At 38.1% G+C, this 20,953-nt stretch overlaps 1 protein-coding gene across 3 annotated transcripts; it reads left to right on the top strand.

Moving 5' to 3' along the window:
• The first annotated feature begins 68 nt into the window (after nucleotides 1-68).
• Nucleotides 69-20,953, top strand: AP1AR (adaptor related protein complex 1 associated regulatory protein). 3 transcript variants are annotated; one of them, XM_042796489.1, is made up of 11 exons: nucleotides 1,216-1,411; nucleotides 4,268-4,336; nucleotides 5,835-5,883; nucleotides 7,511-7,537; nucleotides 8,312-8,337; nucleotides 9,248-9,344; nucleotides 10,104-10,202; nucleotides 13,382-13,443; nucleotides 14,516-14,589; nucleotides 15,573-15,701; nucleotides 18,526-20,953. In XM_042796489.1, exons 2-11 carry the CDS (start codon nucleotides 4,323-4,325, stop codon nucleotides 18,789-18,791), a joined length of 843 nt encoding a protein of 280 aa, XP_042652423.1. In that variant the 5' UTR covers nucleotides 1,216-1,411; nucleotides 4,268-4,322; the 3' UTR covers nucleotides 18,792-20,953. The 3 variants fall into 3 exon arrangements, with proteins under 3 accessions (XP_042652424.1, XP_032863101.2, XP_042652423.1); XM_033007210.2 differs by lacking the exons at nucleotides 1,216-1,411; nucleotides 4,268-4,336 and adding an exon at nucleotides 70-363; XM_042796490.1 differs by lacking the exons at nucleotides 1,216-1,411; nucleotides 4,268-4,336; nucleotides 10,104-10,202 and adding an exon at nucleotides 69-363.

Raw genomic sequence — 20,953 nt, forward strand, 5'->3', positions numbered from 1 at the left:
CGGGGCGCCGCCGCCGGGGGGCGGGGCCAGCGCGTGGGGCATGCGGCGTCCGCCTCTGCGCAGCGGCCGCGGCCATGAGGCTGTGGGCGCGCAGCCTCCGCCCGCCGCGCGGCCCTTTGTTCCTGGGGGTCAGCGCCTGCCCGCCCTCCTCTCTGCCCCGCGGCCCGTGATGGCGGGGGCGGTGTGAACCCGCCCGAAGGGAGGAGGAGGAGGAGGAGGAGGAGGAGGAAGAGGAGGAGGAGGAGGAGGAGGAGGAGCCGCCGCCACCGCCGCTGCCCAGGATGCGATGGGGAACTGCTGGGCGCAGTGGTGCTGCGGGCTTTTCTTCCGGAGGGAAGCCGGCCGGCTCCAGCGAGGCGGAGGGTAAGCAGGCAGCGCGGCTGCCCCTTTCCCCTCCCCGGGGCGGGGAGGTGCTGGACCCGCCCGGCTCCGCCTTTCCTCCCCTCCACACCCCCCTTTCCTCTTCCTCCTCCTCCTCCTCCTCCTCCTCGGCGGGAGGTGAGGAGAGGCGGCCGAGCTGCAGGACCCTGAGGCGGCCGGTCCTCGGGTCCTGGGGCGGCCGGTCCCCGTCCCCCACCGGCGGGACGTGGGTTGTCTTGGGGTAGGAGAGGGTGGCGGTGACAAGGTTCGGGAGCTGTTGCGGTGCCCTGTGTGGGTCCAGCGGGGAGAGGGGAAGGGACGGGGTCGGCAGGAGAGGTGGGGGAGTGTCAGGAGGTGAGGAGGGGGAAGGGGCTCTGGAGGGGGGGTGAGGAGGGGATGAGGAGAGGGTAGGGGGTGAGGAGAGGGGGTGAGGAGAGGGTAGGGGGTGAGGAGAGGGGGTGAGGAGAGGGTAGGGGGTGAGGAGAGGGGATGAGGAGAGGGTAGGGGGTGAGGAGGGGATGAGGAGAGGGTAGGGGGTGAGGAAGGGATGAGGAGAGGGTAGGGGGTGAGGAGAGGGGGTGAAGAGAGGGTAGGGGATGAGGAGAGGGTAGGGGGTGAGGAGAGGGGGTGAGGAGAGGGTAGGGGGTGAGGAGAGGGGATGAGGAGAGGGTAGGGGGTGAGGAGAGGGGGTGAGGGGAGGGTAGGGGGTGAGGAGAGGGGGTGAGGGGAGGGTAGGGGGTGAGGAGGGGATGAAGAGAGGGTAGGGGGTGAGGAGAGGGGATGAGGAGAGGGAAGGGGGTCAGGAGGGGGAAGAGGGTCAGGAGGGGAGGTGAGGTGGGTCAGGGGGTGAGACAAACACATGCCACCTCATACAGGGTCTGGGCAGGCCCAGGCTGCCCCCTTCACCCCCTCCCCACAGTAGCAGCGTGGGTAGATTGGAAAAGGGAGAGAGGAGAAAATAAAAAAAGTATATAGCGTCTGCCTTGACAGCTTGAGCTGATGAAATGCCATCAAAAGGTTGCTCGGCTTTGCACAGTTTGCATGGTTGATGGTAAGATGCTTCTGGGAATTGCTTAGGCTAACTGTGGGGACATTCTTACTTGTCAACCCTCTTCCAGGGTTATTTTTCCAGAAGAAGCAGCTTAAATTGCTTTATTTCTGATTAGTTGCCAAAATCTGTGCAGGCTGCTGTGTTTGTGCTAAGATGGAAAACCACCATATTTTCTGGAATATGGTCTTCTGTTCTCTGTGAGTTGGAGCCTGAGACTGTTGGGATTAATGGTGATTACTACAGAAGATCAAGAGCAGAATGGTCTGAATAAATTTACCTATATCTTGTAAATGTGTAATCTGTGTTTTGTTCTGCAACCAGTTCGTGGAAAAGCAGTGTACAAACAGGAGGGATGTTACAAGAGTTTGGTTTTCTTCCATATACTTACTAGTATTTGATACATGTCATTTATTTTTGACTGATATATTAAGCTTTAAGTTATGTGGATATACAGAGCATTTTCTGTCTTGCAAGCTCGTGGCATCTTATTTCATATCAGCTCTGTCAGGCAAGACTGATGTTCTTGTCCTGAAGACCTTTTAGGAATACTTTTCAGAGAAATGGGTGAAAGACCAGGACAGCCTGTGTGGAGGATACCTGCTTGTATTCATAGGACTTTGCAGCAGAGGGTACAAAGACATCTGAAATGCCTGGATAGCTGGCACTTAAGTATGTTTCTTGTCCTATACCCTTAGAAAAACAGGTAATACTTGAAAGGTTCTTGCTTCACATGTGTGTTTTGCCGAGTTTCTGCTCATAGACTAATAATCTTTTTTTAGGGGGTAGTGACAATAAGTCTATGGCAATGTGTACTTACCCTTTAAATTATTGCTTTGATTGTGGGGTCATGCTGGTCTTTAATTTTTCCCCAGGACTACTTTTCACTGACTTACTGACTTATGAGTATTGGATAGGAGACAGTGTCAGAAAAGGCACAAGATTGTCTTGGCTATAACAGCAAATTCTAGATACACAGTTACTTTTTATCTTTCCATTTGGTCTAAAGTGCCTACTACCTATTTTTGTTTGTTGTTTTTTCCCTTGTATTCTTTTTTTTTTTCCTTGTATGTTTGCAATACCTTGCTACCCTTTTGTATATTAATTGGTGTTTGCAGTGTCATCTGTTCTAGTACTTGGTTTTGGTGCACGTTTGCTTCCTGAAGCATCATTTGTTAGCTTCCTACCACCATGGTCTCATAGTCTCCAATTGGTTTTCAGCAGACAGTTGCTGAAGTTACTGGCGTCCTCGCCAGACTTCATCCTGTGTTTTGGGTGCCTTTCGTGTAAATACTGGCTTACTGCTTTCTTGGGTTTTAGAATGGCAAATATGAATGCCGATGCACAGAATTATGAGAAATGCTATTCTCTTAAGTGGCAGGGAATTCATGATGAAATTTTTATGAGCGTACTCTCAAAGGAGAAGTTTGTTTTTCATGATGGTTTAGCTACTTGTACATGCATGTATTGCTTCTATTAGTCCAATATCTGACTGTCCTTACCAGAGAAATCTTACTGCCTGCTGTTGTAATTTTAAACTGTTATGTGCATTTCTTTGTGTTGCATAGCCTGTAGTGAAGGTCTTAGAAAAATGAAATGATAGTAGAGAAAACAGACTTTTTCAACTGAAGTGGCTGCACCTGTTTGGATAGGCTTTTGAAGCCAGAATGTGAAATATTGTATAAGGGGGATCAGTTTATGCAAAAGCAATCATCAGTGCTACCTCTTGCAGATAGCTGGCACACGTCTCAGATCATCTTTGTTTTCTGTGTCTGCTGGTAGTTTACAGAGCAGTGTTGGAACATTGAGTGATTTAAGTATTTCTCCTTCCACTGTGTGCTGGGAGGGGCAGGGAATTGTATTAAAAATGAAACTGTAAAATGTGTCTTATAAATTTTGTATGTTTGCAAGTCCGATTGCTACCAAGTTCTGCAGATTTGGCTAATTCTGGAACAGCAGAAGTAATAACATAGTTTATCAAGTTAATTGTGATTATTTTAGTCACTCGGATTCCTCGCCCCCAGGCCCAAGCTAGTGCTTCATTATTCTTTGATGTTCCAAGATTTAACTGTAAGACATAAACTCTGAATTAAATAATTAAGTATACAGTTTTTAACAAGTGCTTAAATATTCTGCAAGATTACAAGTTGCCTTTGGTTGGAATTGTGCTTAAAATGTTGGAGATTTATGTATGAATTGCTGCAATGATTTCATAGTTGATTTTGAACGTGTGGAGAGAAGTGAAACACCCCAACATTCTTTAGTGTAGTATAAGTTTAACTTCCCTGTAAAAATACAAACTTTCAGTTGTTAATATTTTTTTTGGGGGGGAGGGGAAGTGTCCTTCTGCCTTGGCTGAAATAGTTTTGCTTGAAGTACTATAAGCTGCAGCCATAATTAGGAAGTAGGTCATAGCTAATTTGTCACTATGTTTGACCATAAGTATTCTTCTTTACTCCTAGAGGAGTATTTAAAAGAAGGGAAAGAAAAAAGAGAATAATAAATCTAACTTTTCTCTAGGTTGTTTGGTTAGTTTGGGAGGGGTTATCACTAGCGTGGAAAAAACTAACATTAACTCATGCTCTGGTTTTAATAGATTAAATGTTAATTTTTAGTGATTTTTTTTTTTTCCCCCCACACATAATTTGTATAAGTTGGTTGGATTTTTTTAAAATAAAAGATGATAACATGACTTTGCATAAAAGGATAATAAAGCATATATATATATGTATGGAGTGTTGAAAAGTTAGTCTCTTCAATAGCTTTAGATCTTTGAAGATTGATCTGACAGTCTCTGTGGGTCCTGTGTCCTGTTAGCCTGTTTTCTGTAGTAACTATCAAACTTAAATGTTTCTCAAGTCTTTTTTAGAAAATACTGAAACACTAGAGCTTAAAGGAGAAGAATAAAAGCTGTATGCATTTTATTAGGTTAGTACTTTATTTCAGTTGAAGTTGTGTACGTATGGGAGTTGAAGTTGCTGGGTCTTCCATTTTGGTCCCTAGAGACCTCAATCTTCCCTAGTTGCTCTGGGCTCAAACTGGCACAGAATTGGGTCTTCTGTTACCGGGTCCCTGTTCAGCAGGTAGCAGAAAGTGTAGATCTTCCTTGAAGTGTCATTGCTGTTGGGCTATTTCTCATTACATTTAGTCAGCTTGCACTGCATTGTCTTAGTTTTCTATAGGTTCAGTGTTCAATTCTTGCAGCTAATCTGATTGCAGCTCATGTGTTTGTGAAGTTGAGCATCATTTAGAGCCTGGTGCTGTAAACTGGAAAGATACTTGTGTTAACAATTTCCTGTAAGAGATTTATTAAATTAGCTTCTTAATGGTGTTGGCTCCTGCACACCAAAATGTTACACAGAGGGGCAGCAGTGGAATTACTTTCGGTGTTCATGCACCGCGGCCTACACCGCTGTGTAGAAGGAAAGGTTGGGCAACAAGGAAGAAGAGGGTTGTGCAACAAGTTGCCAGGGGAGACATACCCTAACCGAATTCCAAAGAAAAATATGATGGAGATAAAACCGATACGATTAAAATAATTCAGGCTTTGGTTGGTGTGTTGCTTTTAGTATAGTAGAAGTAGGTGTTGGTTGCAAGTACAGAACGGTCTTTTCTACAAGTATAGAAATGCCTGAGGCCCTGGATTGTTTATTCCTGATATCAGTCAGAGCTTGGAACTGGAAACTCTGGTTTTTTTTTGATGTAGTTCCATGAAATGGATGTTGTACTGAAGCACCAGTATCCATTTGAATGTTCTTTTGGATGAGAGCCAAACCTCTTTCACTGGGTAAAAATGTATCCAGTTAATACTTTTTTTTTTTTTTTTCACAGTGTTAAGATAGTTAAAGAATCAAGGAGATTGGTTCCCTATATAAAATTACAGACTGTGAATAATTTTATGTGAATTTTATGTGAATAAGTTAAAAAGTATTGTCTTGACCTCTTCATAGAGATTTTTCTCTGAGGTTCAACCTTCTAGTGGTGCCAAGCTGTCAAAATAAAATGTATTGTTTAACATAGATGTTGTACAAGATGTTATGCTAGTAAAGAGTTAAGTGCCACGATGAACAAGTGTTTTCAGAAATTGCCTCCAATAGTGTTTTCTGAGAAAGATATATTAAAGGTATTTCAGAACATGCTAAATGTGTAAATGTCAAGCCCAGCATCCTGTTAAGTGATTTCTTCTCACTTAAGGGTGTTGGTCTTTTCTCCAGTTCTATAGAAAATGTTTACATGCTTTCACCTCTTGCCACTCTGGTAGTGATGCACAGGTTAACAAATAAATATGTTTGATACATGAGTATTTTATGTTTATTTAATTCTAACTTAACATATTTCAGAAGATATTTAAAATTATCTGGCTCCTTTTCCTAGTGCTGTGAATTGAAGACTATTCTATAGTGTAACTGTAGACTTATTTTTCCAGATCGAAGTATTTTAGAACATGTTCAACAGGAGAACACTTCACTATAGAGGTGAGTGCTTACACTTCTAGCGATTTTAAAAAAAAAGGTGGAAAAAGCTGAATTCTAGCAGTGCCTTTAACACTTCTTGCAGTTTATGTACATTGAAATAGTCTGGTTTATTCCAGACTAAATTGATGCTGCACTGGGTGACAAGACAGTGGTTCTTATAGCACCTCAGAACACGAATACATCATCTTGCTTTAATGTATCACTTGGAAAGAAGAGAAGTATCAGTTGTGATCTGATACTCCGCACCAGAGCATTCTAAAATCTGCTTATTGCATCTTTCCTTACTGCTCCGTTGGGAGTGATTTTCTTTCCTGCTTCTATAAGTGCAGGATATTTAGTTCTTGATTGCAAGATCATGAATCTGATTCTACAAAAAGCTAGAATCAGATGAGGTTGCTTTATAGTTAGTTGCATTTGTAGTCTACTTTGTTCGCTACAGAGGTCCTTTCTCGGCCACTCAATATCTCCCCCCTTTTTGCTAGGACTAGTGTGTAATTTTATTCTGAGAATCTCAATTTATACAAATTAACCTGGTTTACTTTTTCTGACTGTTCCTTATGGTCTAAAAGTCCTTTCAGATTGCCCCCATTACTGAGAAGAACATTAATAACTGTAATCGCTACTTTGGGTTTCCAGAAAGGGGGGCAGACATATATGATGGGGGAACTCTGTTTTAGCTCACAACTTCTAGTTGTCAGAGGTTGTTCCCGCAGCAGAAATATGGTAGGGAAAAGAAGGTTTTGGCCTCCTCCCAAATTGTAATTCATATTCTGATTACAGCGATTAGTCAGTATTCAGGTCAATAAGTAGTCTTGCTGTAGGTACTGACCTCCATGTTTGATGTATTGACTACATGTAAAATTAGCATACTGGAAATAGTAGAGAAAATCTCCCTTTACTTTGTTTTTACATGCTAGTTGAACTTCTGCTGGATGAGTCTGTGCAGTTTGGAATGCTTTGTGTGTTCTTGCCTGGCTTGGGCTTTCTTTGGCTTCCTATCATTAAGCATTACATTGCCTTTATTCACCTTTAGTTTACTATGTGCAAAGCTGGGAGGGTGGTGGTTGTTGCTTGTTTGTTTTTAGAATTCTGGGTAGTAACTCTGCGTTGTCTGTAAATTAAATACATCTTCAAGTACTTCTCGATGAGCATCAAAGTTGGCATGTGAGACAGAAGTTACATGCACTATACCCCTTACATTTTCTGTATTTTTAAATTGAGTGGGTGCTTTGGTGTTTGGCAGAGCCATACTGTTCCTTCCACTGCTTGTATTATAAGGCTTCAGATACACAAAATTATTAGCAGTCTCATAAACTAACGTGGTTTCATTTTTATCAGGGCCTTTGCATAAGTTGTAGTGAAATACATGAACGTATTTTAATTTTGACTCTTGTCCTTTTAGGATAATGTGATGTTTAAGAAAAGAAACATTGGTAAGAAGATAGGTCCTACTCTAAAAGTAATACTTTCTCTGGAAGCAGGGGCCTTCATAAATGGTTTTACAGTCCCACTGTTATCATTGGAGTAGTGTTTTTACAGGACAGATTAAATATATAATCATATTTGCAGTCTGTGTTTAGTGACTTGTTATATTGACTTGTAAAGATTGTTTACTTCTTCTTTGCAGTTTGAAAACCTAGTGGAAAGTGATGAGGTAGGTACTTGGATCATAACGTGAACTTGCTAGTACAACCCTTAAAAATGGTTCCAAGGTCTGTATTGTCTCCCCAAGAGATGAAGACCTAAGAGAAAAGAACACTGGCTGGGGGGAGTATGGAAGTAACCCTTTCAGGAAGAGAGCACTATGGACATTAGGAAGGCAAAAAGAAAAGAAGGAGAAGTGGGAGAGGGAGAAACAGAGAGGGGAAAAGACTTGAAGGAGAATTTGGTACTGGTGTAACTTGTGTAAGTCTCAGTAAATGTTCTCTATCTGAAAACATAAATGGACCCGGGTTGCTTTGCTAAGGAAAGCTCGGAGTGCTCTGTCTTTACGATTATGGGTAAACTGGCTGAGCAGTACTTCAGAAAAATAGATGTTGGCCTTAAAACTTTCACTATTATAAATTTAATGCAGCTTGATAATGGGTGGGGCACACACCACATTTTCAGTACCCTGCCCTGTGTTTAAAAACATGAGGACTGATAGTTTGGTTCTTGAAATATGCCACTGGTGTATATTTTTTTGAGTTGGAAGCACTTATTTATTTTACTTAGCCACTTCAGGTGATTGCATAATAAGATACTTTTTTTTTTTTTTTAAATTCTAAATTAAAATAGGGGATTCCCCCCCTCCCCTCCCCCCCATTGTAAAACCAATATATGGGAGAAACTATGGTTTCATATTGTTGGTTCTTTTCCCCCTCTTAAAATTGATTGATTTGTGGGATTCAAAAACTCAGACTCTTTTTTTTTTTTTTTTTTTAAACAGGGGGAAAGCCCAGGAAGCAGTCACAGGTAAGATTTTGCGATTTAGGACCTCTCCTTCCCTCTGCTTTCCCACTGTGACTATTAAGTTTGTCAGAGTTTCTCTCAAAACCCTTTCTGTTTTTTCAGTTGTCAGTTATATGGAAAGAATACATATCAAACTGACGTTAATGCTTAACCATGTCAGAACAGTTTAGATGAGAACTCATCTTGCAAAAACTATACAAGACAGTTAAAATAGTATGTTGCAAAGAGAATCTTTTATCTTGTTCCTAGGGTCTACACTGAAAGTTAAAGGGAGTATTAGTGCTACAACTCCAGTGAATTTTTTTGTGAGCATGTTAATGTTTATGTAAGCAGCATAAACTTAAGAGATCTGCTCTTAAGTTTATGCAGGAAACATGAAGGCATGTAGAATTAGACAACACAAAGTATGTATCCTTTGGTTGTCTAATTCTAGACATTTTGTATTATTTATTTGATAATTCCCAAAATCTTGTTCCATGTCAATGGTCCCAAAGAAGGGTTATAGCAAACCTTATAATTATTGTAACGCTTTTGCAGTCTTGTTTGTTAAATACATAAAAGTAGACATAAAGGAGGCAACAGATGAAAGAGGAATAATTTACAAATAAGGGACCAAAACAAGAAAGGAAAAATTGAGATTTATACCACAGTGTTATTAGCCATTCTGTTACAGTAGTTCTGTTAGGCAGTAATGTTTTGAAAATATGCTTTCTATATACGAAAAATGCTTTGTAAGAGTAAGCAGAGACAGCATTGTCTTTAGTAAGCTGGAACTTTGGAACTCTGTTCTCAGGAGGAGCAGGCGTTAAAGGACCAGTTAAGAAAGACTATATGGATATGTTTGAAGTGCAACTTTGGGTTGTCATGCGTAAATAATAGATGGAGTCTTTTCATGTTTCTCCTATGCTTTTAGACCTCTGACTGAGGAAGAAATTGCTGACTTGAAAGACAGACATTATGACTCCATTGCTGAAAAGCAGAGAGTTGTTGATATGAAAATTCAGTCAGAGGTAAGCAGTTACGATGACTACTGGTATGGTATGGATAGCTTTTCTTTAAAAGTAGTTAAGATCAACCATGGACACAAGGAGATGCCATTCGCATGAACAAAACAACTGGGTTTTGTTCATTGGTTGGCATTTTTTAGTCTGCAAGATACACAAAGAGATTGCTGCGCAACTAAATTTGCATCAGATTGCTTCATTTTAGTAGCTGCTTAGCTGAAAAATTGGGTGGCTCTCTGAGATCTGTAAATTTGAAGGTGCTTTTTTTTTAACAAGAGGCAAAATGGGGAGTATACTTGATTCAACTTTTCTTGTTCTCAGTTTTTTTCAGAGCTTTTCTTACAGAAAAAAAATGTAATTTGTTGGTTTTTTTAGTTTGCAGCAATCAATTGAATATGGTGTGGAATACAATGTAGAAATCGAGAGTGATTTTTAATAAAGTACCAGCAGAATATACAACTGAAAAGATTTTAGTCTTTTGCCATGCAGTTTATAATAAAATGCAACATGTATTTACAGCAATTCACTAGTAAGGATGTTTGTTCAATAGGGTAATGTTTAGTTAACTAAATTTCTTGGGATGTTTGGTGGGGGTGGAAGCTGTTAGATTCAGTTAATGAAGAAAAATGTTTTAGCTATAGTCAATTTTATTTTATTTTTATTTTCTGGTAGCTTTTCTTTTGTTTTATTGAATTTATGGATTTATTCATAGGAAGATAGATAGGTTCTGCTTTTGTTAACCATTACTATTTTGTTTATATACAGTTAGCCTTACAAGAGGAGAAGTTAAGAATAGAAGAGGAGGCTTTATATGCTGCACAACGTGAAGCAGCCAGGGCAGCAAAGCAGAAAAAGCTCTTGGAGGTGAGGGGAAAAAGACCCCAATATATATCAGAGCTTCTGTTCTGTTTCTATGTATGCAGACTTTCCTAATATCCTTTACATCTCAGGAAATGTAATGAGGAAATTGCTTTGGCTTTTAAAATCCAGTAGAGAAAGAAATACACAATTTGAAAGTACAGCTGACTAAAACAGCTGAAAAAATATCAGAATTATTTGAAACAGCTTATGTTGCTGAGTATAGATTTTTGAATGAGATGTATGATTTGAACCTAAAATTAGTTTAACAGACTTCTTACATTATGTAGAAGTTACTGATCTTTAATGTAAAGTGATTTGTGATGGTTTTCCAGTAAAAAAAACCCTGAAATTAAGCATGCATGAATCATTTAGACTTGTAATGTACTTTATAGATTTGTGCACTGAATTGTTCCTTATCTCTCTGGTTTGTGTTAACACGAAGATGTGTGTTTCCAAGTCATCCGAATTTACTGTTGATCCTGCTTTGAGCAGGAGGTTGGACCACATGACCTCCTGAGGTCCCTTCCAACCCGAGTCGTTCTATCATTTTGTGATTTGTATGTCTAATAGCCAAAGTAATGACTTAACAGTAGTCTTTACTTAATATACCTGTCCCTACTTCCACAGGTCTGGTGTCCATGCTTTTGGAGCTTGGTCAAGCAAAACAAAAGCCATGTTACGTTTTCCTGCTTTTTCAAAAACAGATGCTGTTCTGTGTCCTGATAGCATTTATTTCTGATGGTTTTCATGTTGTAGTTCAGAGTTACATATTATCAGTGCATTTAATATTTTTGCCATCTTAATATGCTATTACAGTATGTGTTCTCACACAAATTTCAGATTGCCAGAAATGTATATGTTAAAGAGCATTTTCACTTTTCACTATCAGTTAATCTATAATGTGTATAGCTGCAGTTGTAGCATGTTCAAGGAAACTGTCCACTAGACATGTGATACGTGTTCAATTAGAATTGTCAAAAGTTCAGATTTAGACTAATTGAAAAAGTCTGAAATCTATAATAGGCGTGGGGCAGATCTTTAACCCTAGCATATTGTCTATATTCAGAAGAGAGTGATTTGAAAATTGTTATTTCCAGACTGATAGTGATGACTGAATTTTAATCTAATATTTATGTTGCAAAATATAGGTCTTCACATTTCTCTTTCTAACCTCTTTTCATTTGGTATGGGAGGATTAATTCTTTCTGACCTTTTTTGGCCTGCTTTTTCTTTATTAATACTTTGAGTTGATATAAAGTCAGCAAAAGTAGATTGGTTTATGTCTTTAACTTTTTTTTTTTTTTTGTGGAAGTTTTGTGCAAGAAATGCCATTTTTCTTGTTTTTCAGTATTTTTAACGTGTACCTCTTAGTCAGGACATAAGATAGAATGCATTATAGATATTTTAATTTTCTCCTCTTGTAAAATTAGTAACACTTATCTCCTTTACAAACAACCTCCCCCCCCCCATATAAAGATTATAAGGATTTTTTAAGGAAGTGGTTTTGTATAGATGTACCTCAAGCATCTAGCCTTTCTAAATAAACTAGGAGCCATTTCTGAATACATAACACGTCTCTGCCATTTGTGGGCAGAAGTCTTCTAAATGAGAAAATGGCTTTTTCAGGGGAGGTGTGGCATCCCTTTAAAACTAATTTGACTTGCTGATGTTGCCCTACTAAATGTCAGGGTTTGTAACAGTGGAGAATTTTAATATATGTGTATCCTGGAAATTACAGTGCTAGTTATTTGACTGTGACCTGGCAAACTGGGTAGGTAGTTTAAATTTGATATAATGTGGGTATATGAGTCTTAAACAAAAAGTGTTACGTAACTCAGTAACTGATTTTTACTGACTTTTTAATTATGTTGGTGCCAAATTCTTGTCTCTTTCTCCCTGCGTACTTAAGTCTTCTCACCTATAACCACCATTATGTGATATTTCTACCTCTACACTTCTCATTTCCTTACTGGTTTCAGTCTGCTTATTCTGATATTTATTTAAATAACTAAAATGGAAAGTGTGCCAAGAGACAAAGCCATCATCAAAGCAATCATTTTGGATTGAAAAATACTAGCTGATCCAATAGAGTTATCTCACAAGACTATTTACCCAGTGAAGAGCAATTTTTAGATGAAGTTAAAGTTGACATTAAAAATTCTGTTTTATTTATTCCTGCTTTTCTTTTGCAGGGACAGATCCATTAAGGCTGGGAATAGATTTTTCAGAAAATACAGTAGCTAAGTTTTATAGACAAGTCTCATGAATCAACTCATTAATTTTTACCTTAGTCTGTCATAATCAGTGAACTGCTTCATAACTGATTTACCTTTAATCAAATAGTTGATGTGCCCAGTTTTTATGCTCTATTTTTTTCAAGGCAGGGAAGAGAACCTTGAGACAACTTAAGTTGTTTAAACCCTGAAACTTAAGCAGAACCCTACTTCCATGACATCTGTTTTTCCTCTTGTACCTACAAAATAAATGCATTTATGGCTTGTGTCTTGCATTTTTAATTCTTATTTTTGCCTAGTGATACCATGAAAGCTTTCTGCCTTGAGAGTGTAGAGTTGTTATAATACTTTTGGCCCAGCAAGGCAACAAAGCTCTTATTAATATAAATGAAGCACTCTAGTGCTGATAGAGCCAACCAGGGGAGATGGCAGTATTGCTTTGTACAGGGATAAAAGGACCTGTAGGAAATACTTATTTTTACATAGTAGGCTGCCTGCGCTTGGGCACTGAGCAAAACAAATCAAACATAACCCAGATCTGTGCGTTGAAAATACCTGTGGCTTAAGAAGAAAAGATAATAGGGGGCAGATACAATCATGAATGAGGTGGTGTTGACCTGTTTCTAGACAAACTGGTGGTTTGGGGGTTTTTGGTGCATGGAACAGGTTAAAATGTTGAGAGCTCTATTCACAAAGTTACTTTTGCTTAAATGGAGAAAGTTTTGAGATTATAAACTGTACCACTTGCATGTAACGGTCCCTTCAGTATCGTAGAATTTGATGTGTATTTGAATGAAAGTCAGTCTTTTCCTGAGTTGTACTTGAACTGCTCCAAGGACCAGAACACCGCTCCTTGTAATGTCACAGTTAAGGGAATGCTTAGTGCATTGAGTATATTAGTCTGAGTGATTGCATTCAGCTTTTTCAACAATTTACTTCTTTCAATAGCAACGTAGACAGCAAAGGATAACACAGAGGGCGCATGCTGTTAATAATGGAGAATACCAGAGGTAAGATATAAAATTTGGTTAATGATAATCAAGAACCATGACTGGCTTTATTCCTGTTCCTCATCTTCCCCTCAACACTCCCCCACAGCCACACCCCCCTCACACTCCCCCAGAAAATATTCATGTGTTTTTCAAACTTTGCATATGCAGCGTTTGTAAGTCAAAGTTGTTTTAATTCACTGCTGTTTGCTTCACACTGAATAGTTACTGAATACAAACTGGTTACCATTAATCTGCAAAATTAGAGGGTAGATTGCACTCATTCTGGTTTTCGCTGTAGTTATTAAACTGATGCATATTAAATTGAACTTACTCCCAGCTACTAATATATATTAAAAAGGTGCTTATGTGTAAAATCTCAGGCAATAGAAAAATATTTTTATTATTCAGAACCCTGTTTGAAATACACAGTAAAAATATATGCTAATGAAATGGGGAAATTTAATGTCTTGTATAGTCTGCCTGTTTTTTTCACTATTACTATTAATTTATTTCTCTTTACTCCCACCTTCTGTGTTCAGTGTTATGGCGGGGGGGACAATCACCCTACACCCCTGTAAGAAATTTATTGTGGAATTGTATTTGAGTTTAGAAGAAACTCTTAAAATCAAGCACCTATTTTAGAATGGAAGAGAAGGGGGATAGGAGGGATTTTCAGTTAGGGAAGGAAAGGAGCTGTGAAAACTGAGGTTTTATGACATGAGTAGGAGCTAGCCAGATTTTAGAAACAAAGGATTGCAGTAGCAGGATTTGAAATCAGTAGTTAAAAAAGGAATTGAAAATTAAGGAGGCATTATGTAAAGTGACAGAGGATGAGAGGGCAAGAGTCATTTAGTGACAGAATTAATTATTCACTGAAAATATCACTAAATATTGAGCAGAAGCTCAGACTGGGGGAGGATATGATGAGTAAGAATAGAATAGTAGGACTAGAAAGGCATTTTGTAGATCATTTTATAAAGATTTTAGTTACAGATGTATATGTTTTGTAGCATAGAACTGGGGGGCATGTGGATTAATGCATCGTTAGAGGTTTATAAAGCTAAAACCAAAACGTGCATTGTTTTTACAGCACTGTGGCAGAGGAAGATCTTGATTCTTTCTTAAGAAATACAAAATTCCAGTATGAAGCTTTTCGAAGTAGTAGTAAGTCTTCCTTTTCTTAGTCATGTTTTTAAATGTTAAGTGACACTGAGGAGCACAGAGCGCTATTTCTTTTTCTAGATAAACATAATTTATTTATATTTTTTTACAAACAAACATATATATATATATATAAAAATATGTTTACATATATCTGTATAGAAAAATCTGATTGCAACTTTTCCTCTTTAATCCCTGATGCTTCAAGTATTCAAAAAAAACAGCATATACAACTTGTGCTACAGTCATTCCAGTTCTCAAAAGAACGTTCTGTAGTCAAACAAGTCCTGGGCATGGATTTTATTTTATGAAGGCTTTCCTACCATCTTTGTGGAGGCAACATCAATGCAGTGAACTTTTCTTGTAAAACCTAACTGTGTATTAAAGATGCAGATGTGCATGTATAGTTTTTTTTAATCATCGCTTTGCAAAATAATTCGAGTCATACTAATGTGTTGCCTTGATTTTGTTTTGGTTTTTTTTTTTGTTTGTTTTTTTTTGTTTTTTTCTAATGAAGCACAAGAGAGGATTTGGCTGCCTATATTTAAAAATTCCGCTAACAATTTAGAGGAAAACAGTTATATGAACTTATATCCATAGGTTTTGATGATTGTATGTGATAGTCCCTAAGAAGTTGGAGGACTGATGGTAATTCTTGTGTGAAGTCTTGCAAAAAACCCAAAACCAACTGTCCCCCCAGAAAATCCCAAACTACAGGCAGTGTTTCCCAAGACTAGCTTACAGCTTACTAAATTCCTCTATAGTTCTAATTAGTATTACTGTATGTTCTCTTGTAATATCTTAGTGATATTACTTAGTTGACTATTAAAAAGCTACTGTATACTCAATGAAGTGCTTTCTCAAATTTTCCTGAGGTTTAAAGGCCACAAAACACAATAAAAGCTTTCAAAGAAAGTTTTAGTTTTGCATATTGAACCTCAAATTCAAATGTGTTTACAAATTAAAAATATATTTTTTTTATATAGGACTTTCATCTGATGCTACAGTGCTGACACCCAACACAGAGAGCAGTTGTGATTTAATGACGAAAACAAAATCAATGAGTGGAAATGATGACAGCACTTCTTTAGATTTAGAGTGGGAAGATGAAGAAGGTATTTATTCTGCCTTTCAGTTTTGTTCTGAATTTACAAATTAAATGCTGACAGTTTAAACATTGATTGTAAATGTGTCCTTTTCAAAAGGGAAGGTGATTTAAAACTTAATTCTGATGGAATTTCTGTGAAGTGTGTAGTGATTAAACTAAATAATTTTTACCTAGAAAATTGCTTATTCTGATAAATGTTGTTATCTGTCTAATAATTTAATTAATTTCTTTGGATCCTTCAGTACATGTCTTTTCCTGCATTTTGTGAAACTGGCTTGTAAGCACACAACAAAACTAATGGTAAAGAAATGCTGCCCTCTGGTGAGCCAGTAGCAGGAGGAGCAGCTTGTTCTTTGCTTTGAAATGTGGAAGTTGGTCAGGAGTCTCTGACTGCAGTATTTTGGGAAGCATTGCTTCTTTAAACCCTAATTACTTTCATTGTCACTTCTACTGGAAACTTAGGTCTGCATTGCAGGCAAGTATCCCAACTACCCCAATTGCTGCTGCTGCTGTTTGCTATAGTTCTTTTCTTTCTCTTTTCTAAATCTGCAAAACTCTTGTATTTGTTTGAAAGTTAATCCACAATTTTGAGACCTTAACTCTTGAAAAGCTCACCCAAAATAAGCTTTTATTTTTTTTTTTTTTTTTAGCCAACGCATAGCAGATTTTTTATTTGCTTTAGTAGACTGCTTTCTGACAATCTGTGTGTAGTTTAAATGTTTAGCACTGCCAAGAGCACTAAAACATCTAGTGCAGAAACCTATTTTGAAAGACTTAACTTTCACAGATTTACCCAGAAATACTCAGCATCTTGTTTTTAGCTAGTGTGTACAAGAGCTATTAGCATTCTAGAGGAACTGAAGCTAAGGCAGGATCCCTTGAAGGACGTTGGAGCACAGTCGATTTTATGTTGAGAGTAATTAGCATCGGTGCAGAAATAGTGTTCTGGGAACACTGTGTTCTACACTGTGCTTAAGAATGTTACCTTCCCATTTCCTTGGTTTTTTACAACTTGAGTTGTCCTCCCACTCTTATGAGTTAGCTTAATGTAGTACCTTTCTAAATAACTTGAAAACCAGATGAGAGAAAAATTCAGTCTACTAGCATACCTGTGTGCAAAATTATCTTGCTCGTTTGAGTGACTGAGGGTCTTGTTGCATACAGGCTTGTATTAGTCTTGTGGTTAGCAAATTTAACTTTATACAGAATTAAGTCAGTGATGTTTGCTATTCATTGTTCACTTACCACTGTCACATTGACTTAGCCCTCAGTATTCATCTGGTTTTGATGTAACTAAATAGTGAGTGTTGAGAAGTACCAAAAACTGCCTAAAACCAGAGAAAAAAAAATGCCGCATGGTTCCATTTCTGATTCCTATTAGCCTGTGCTCTACAAAGGGAAATCATTTCGAAGAGTTGGTCATTGTGATGGCAGTGCCCTCTCTTCTCCCTGGTCACCTTAAATCTTGAGCAGAAGAGATGTTAAGGTAACCTAGGGAAAACTGCTTATGCGTGAGAACATAACCAGGTTTTGTGGCTGCAAAGGAAGGAATATGGTAATTTAAAAGAAGTACTAGTCAATATTGTAAGGACTTTGAGTAGTTTTTAGCACGTTCTTGGTAGATCTGGCCCAATTTAAGTATATTACAACCATTTCCCTGAAGGGGTTGACTGCTTGCTTGGGGTAAGAGATTTAGTTACTGTGCGTGCTGTCAAAATCTACTGTGAAGACTGAACAACTCCAAAAAAGTAAGTGTATGAGGGGAAGTTCAGTGATCTAGGGTATTCATTTATGGTCTAGTTACACATTTCTACTATTAGCAGACAAAGTTGTATGGGATCTGAACACAAAGTAAGGAAGAGACAGTGTTTTGAAAGGATATTAGCCTTAAAAAAAACAACAACTTAAGAATGGTAACAAAAAGTGATATTGACTGAAAAGGTGCCAGATTAGGAGGTTCTTAGCAGGGAGTGTCTAGATCCTGAACTAGGTATGATTGTGTATTATTACTAATGGTAGTGTTTAACGGTTGTGTAATGGTAGCACTGAAGTGGGACTGTGGATTGGAGCTGAGCACAGCAGATGCATACTTTCTGCCTCACAGTGTTGTAGTTTTTATCGAGTATTATACAAAAAGACAAAGGGTGTGAGGAGAAAGTTGTAAAGCCTTCCCTTTTTCCTTTCCAGTGGTGTGGGAGGGTTTTGATGCATTCTGAGAAAGTCTGTAATTACTGACAAAATAAATAGCATCTCTGATGTCCTGGTGCAGTTTTCTGAGCAACGTTTTGTTTTATTTTGTGTGAAATTAGATACACCTTTTCAGACAAACTGAAGACCTTTCCTAGACAAACGCACCGATGATCTATCTAAATTTTAGCCGCTGTTTAAAATGGTTCGTGTGGTGATGTTCCATCTGTTTATTAGTAGGCTACAGAGTGTTACAGGATTCCCCAGACGTCTAGCTTTTCTAGAAACGGCACAATACCAAAACTCTTCTAATATTTACATGCCCATAATGTAGGGCAGCAGGGTGCATACATTGGAGAAATAAACAGTGCCAATCCGTTGTTTCACTATGTTGTCTGTCTTCCTTAGAACTCTGTAAAACCACATCACTAGCTGTTGTGTTCGTTTGGGCCAAAACTGACTGCAAACTATGGATTTCATGTGAACACCACTACCAGAAAAAATACAGCAGTGCTCAGGAGTGAAATTACCAAAGCTTGGATCTCCTAAAGGATTCTTGTTTGTTCTCTTCTAACGTTCTAACACAAACGTGAAGGTACTTCCCTCCAAACTGTCTTTTGTCATAAACATGTTTTTCATCGCAGGCATGAACAGAATGATTCCAATGAGAGAACGCTCCAAAACAGAAGAAGATATACTCCGGGCGGCACTGAAATTTAATAGCAGGAAGACGGGAAGTAATCCAGCTTCAGCCTCTGACGATTCTAATGGATTGGAGTGGGAGAATGACTTCGTTAGCGCTGAAATGGATGATAATGGCAATTCAGAATATGCCGGATTTGTAAATCCTGTTTTAGATTTGTCTGCATCAGATGTGAGGATATCCGATTCTGATCATCAAGACAGATAGTGAAACTGCGTGGCCCTTGTTTGTGACCAAATGTTGGAAGGTGAAACAGAATGTACAAAACCAATTTGCTCTTTTATAACGTGGTTCCCTTCTTCTTACAAATTGATCAGCAAGGAATGGGAGTGACTTGCTATCTGAATTAATTCAGAATTAAGTGCAATTTTATCATCTACCTTCTAAACTTTTATGAAAACTGGGATGATTCTATTGTGTATATTTCTGGATATCTGGAACTAATAGAAAATTATCTGCACTAATTTAAGCTTCATAGCTTGACATATCTATATTTTAACTAGCCTTTTTTTCCAGATGATGTTTCTACTGATTTTGTTTTTAAAATTCATCATTGGCCTAACATTTATCTTGGAAAAAGTCTTATATAATTTATCTAATACTTGAATATAGAAAAATAATTTTAAAAAAACTTTATTTCCAATATGTGCTTTTTGACTTGTTCTTTAGGTGTTTAAAGGGTGTACTTAGCCAGCTACAAAACAAATTTCACACATGGTAAATTGCAGTTTTTCCCTGTCTAGCTTATAGTCTTCCAAGCCTTGTGTTGTCCTCTTTCCATTTTTTAGTACTTTATGCTAAGCACGGTTAACCTCAATAAACATAGTATAAATCACCAGGTTAGGTAAGATATTGTCTTTTATAATATGCCAGGCTTAGTGTGTGCTAGATAGAAAAACAATTTTAAAAATTCTTTATGCGTCAAACTGGAAATTTTAACCAGTATCTAATGGATTACTGGGAGGACCAAAGTCTTGATTTCACTGCTTCCCATTTCCCATCCCCCACCTCCAACAGGCCAACATCTATTACCACATGGTCCTTAAAATTCTTTAGTTGTGGAAAACACAATTCAGCTCGACTGGAACAATTATTGAAAAGCAGCATTCTCTGAGCAGAATGGAGAAGGGATGATTGCTCTGCTGCTGGGGTGGGAAGAGCAAGAACCTAAAGACTGAATTCCTATATCTGCGTTTTAAAAAGAAAAAAAAAATCAAGTTACAAACCAGTGTATTTAACTGCTCTAGCTTTCCTGTGCCTCTAAGCTGGATGGTTAATACTGCTGGTATGGACTGAACTTCAAGAAGGTGTTCAGTTATTGCAAATCTGGTGTAATGTATTGTGTGGTCTCCCCCAATATTTAATGTAAATTCTACTTTTTTTTTAAAAAGCTCCCTGAAGACAACATGCAAACCACTTTGTAGATTTCAAGCTTTCTCCAAAGTTTCAGTAAAGCCATTCTACTCTACTGTTATTTTGTGTAGCTGTCTTATTTTTCCCTGAAAAAAGGGGCGTAACTTCACCATTATGAAGTAAAAGCAACACATTGTGTTAAGTAGTAAATCTGTCTCATCAGAACTGAATTTGTCAGTGAAAGTTATATCACTGTTTTAGATCAGCTGAGCCTATATATAATATTGGGGTCGCTGCAGTGTGGTCCTCTTCGTGATAACTTGAACAAAAATACTGCACACTTGGATTATGTACAAATATCAACATTAATGAACAGATAAATCTTGTTGATAACATTCCATTTCTTAATTTAAATTGTAGCTATGTCATTGGAAATATTTTAATGTAATTATCTACGTTTGCAATGCCTGTAATAAGCTTTAAAAATTTGTACACATCAAATGTATATTTCTGGTTTGGCATAAGCTACTACTGTGTAACTTCTCCTGAACATTTATTTGTATAATATATTCCTATGGAACTGAAGGCAACTTTCTTGGCATGTAAATAACATGAGGGTGGTTCCTTTTTTTTTTTTTTTTTTTGTTACTGTAACTTATCCTGCAGTGGTCACTACTTTTCCTGACCAGTGAACATGAGGTTAACTTGTCCTGACCATGCTTGGAGGAAGTAAATTAGCTGATAGTCCTGCTTGTAGCATAAACAAGCAGTCGGGGAAAAAGGAAGCTGGTGCAGCTGAAGGCTTTTACTGTGATGGGCATGTTGTGTAGCCAGGGCTAAGAGCATTCAGCTTTTCAGAGCTCAGTGCACCACACTGAGTGACTTAAATTATGGTCAATATTTGCATAAGTTTTAAGAAATTGAAAGGTTATATAAACAGCTCATGTGAAAATTCAACAGGACTGTAAAATACGTATCTGTACAAATTGAAAGTCATTAAAATTTTCAGTCTTACA

Source organism: Tyto alba, unplaced genomic scaffold (assembly GCF_018691265.1).
Source record: "Tyto alba isolate M040663 unplaced genomic scaffold, T.alba_DEE_v4.0 Super-Scaffold_23, whole genome shotgun sequence".
In the NCBI taxonomy this organism is placed as follows: Eukaryota; Metazoa; Chordata; class Aves; order Strigiformes; family Tytonidae; genus Tyto; species Tyto alba.

What these genes read in the sequence shown, in the direction of transcription:
- AP1AR (XM_033007210.2), top strand. Translation starts at nt 287, where the DNA reads ATGGGGAACTGCTGGGCGCAGTGGTGCTGCGGGCTTTTCTTCCGGAGG. An exon ending in AGCCCAGGAAGCAGTCACAG is followed by an intron (nt 8,338 to 9,247) that starts GTAAGATTTTGC and finishes CTATGCTTTTAG; the next exon opens with ACCTCTGACTGAGGAAGAAA. An exon ending in AGCAGAAAAAGCTCTTGGAG is followed by an intron (nt 10,203 to 13,381) that starts GTGAGGGGAAAA and finishes TTCTTTCAATAG; the next exon opens with CAACGTAGACAGCAAAGGAT.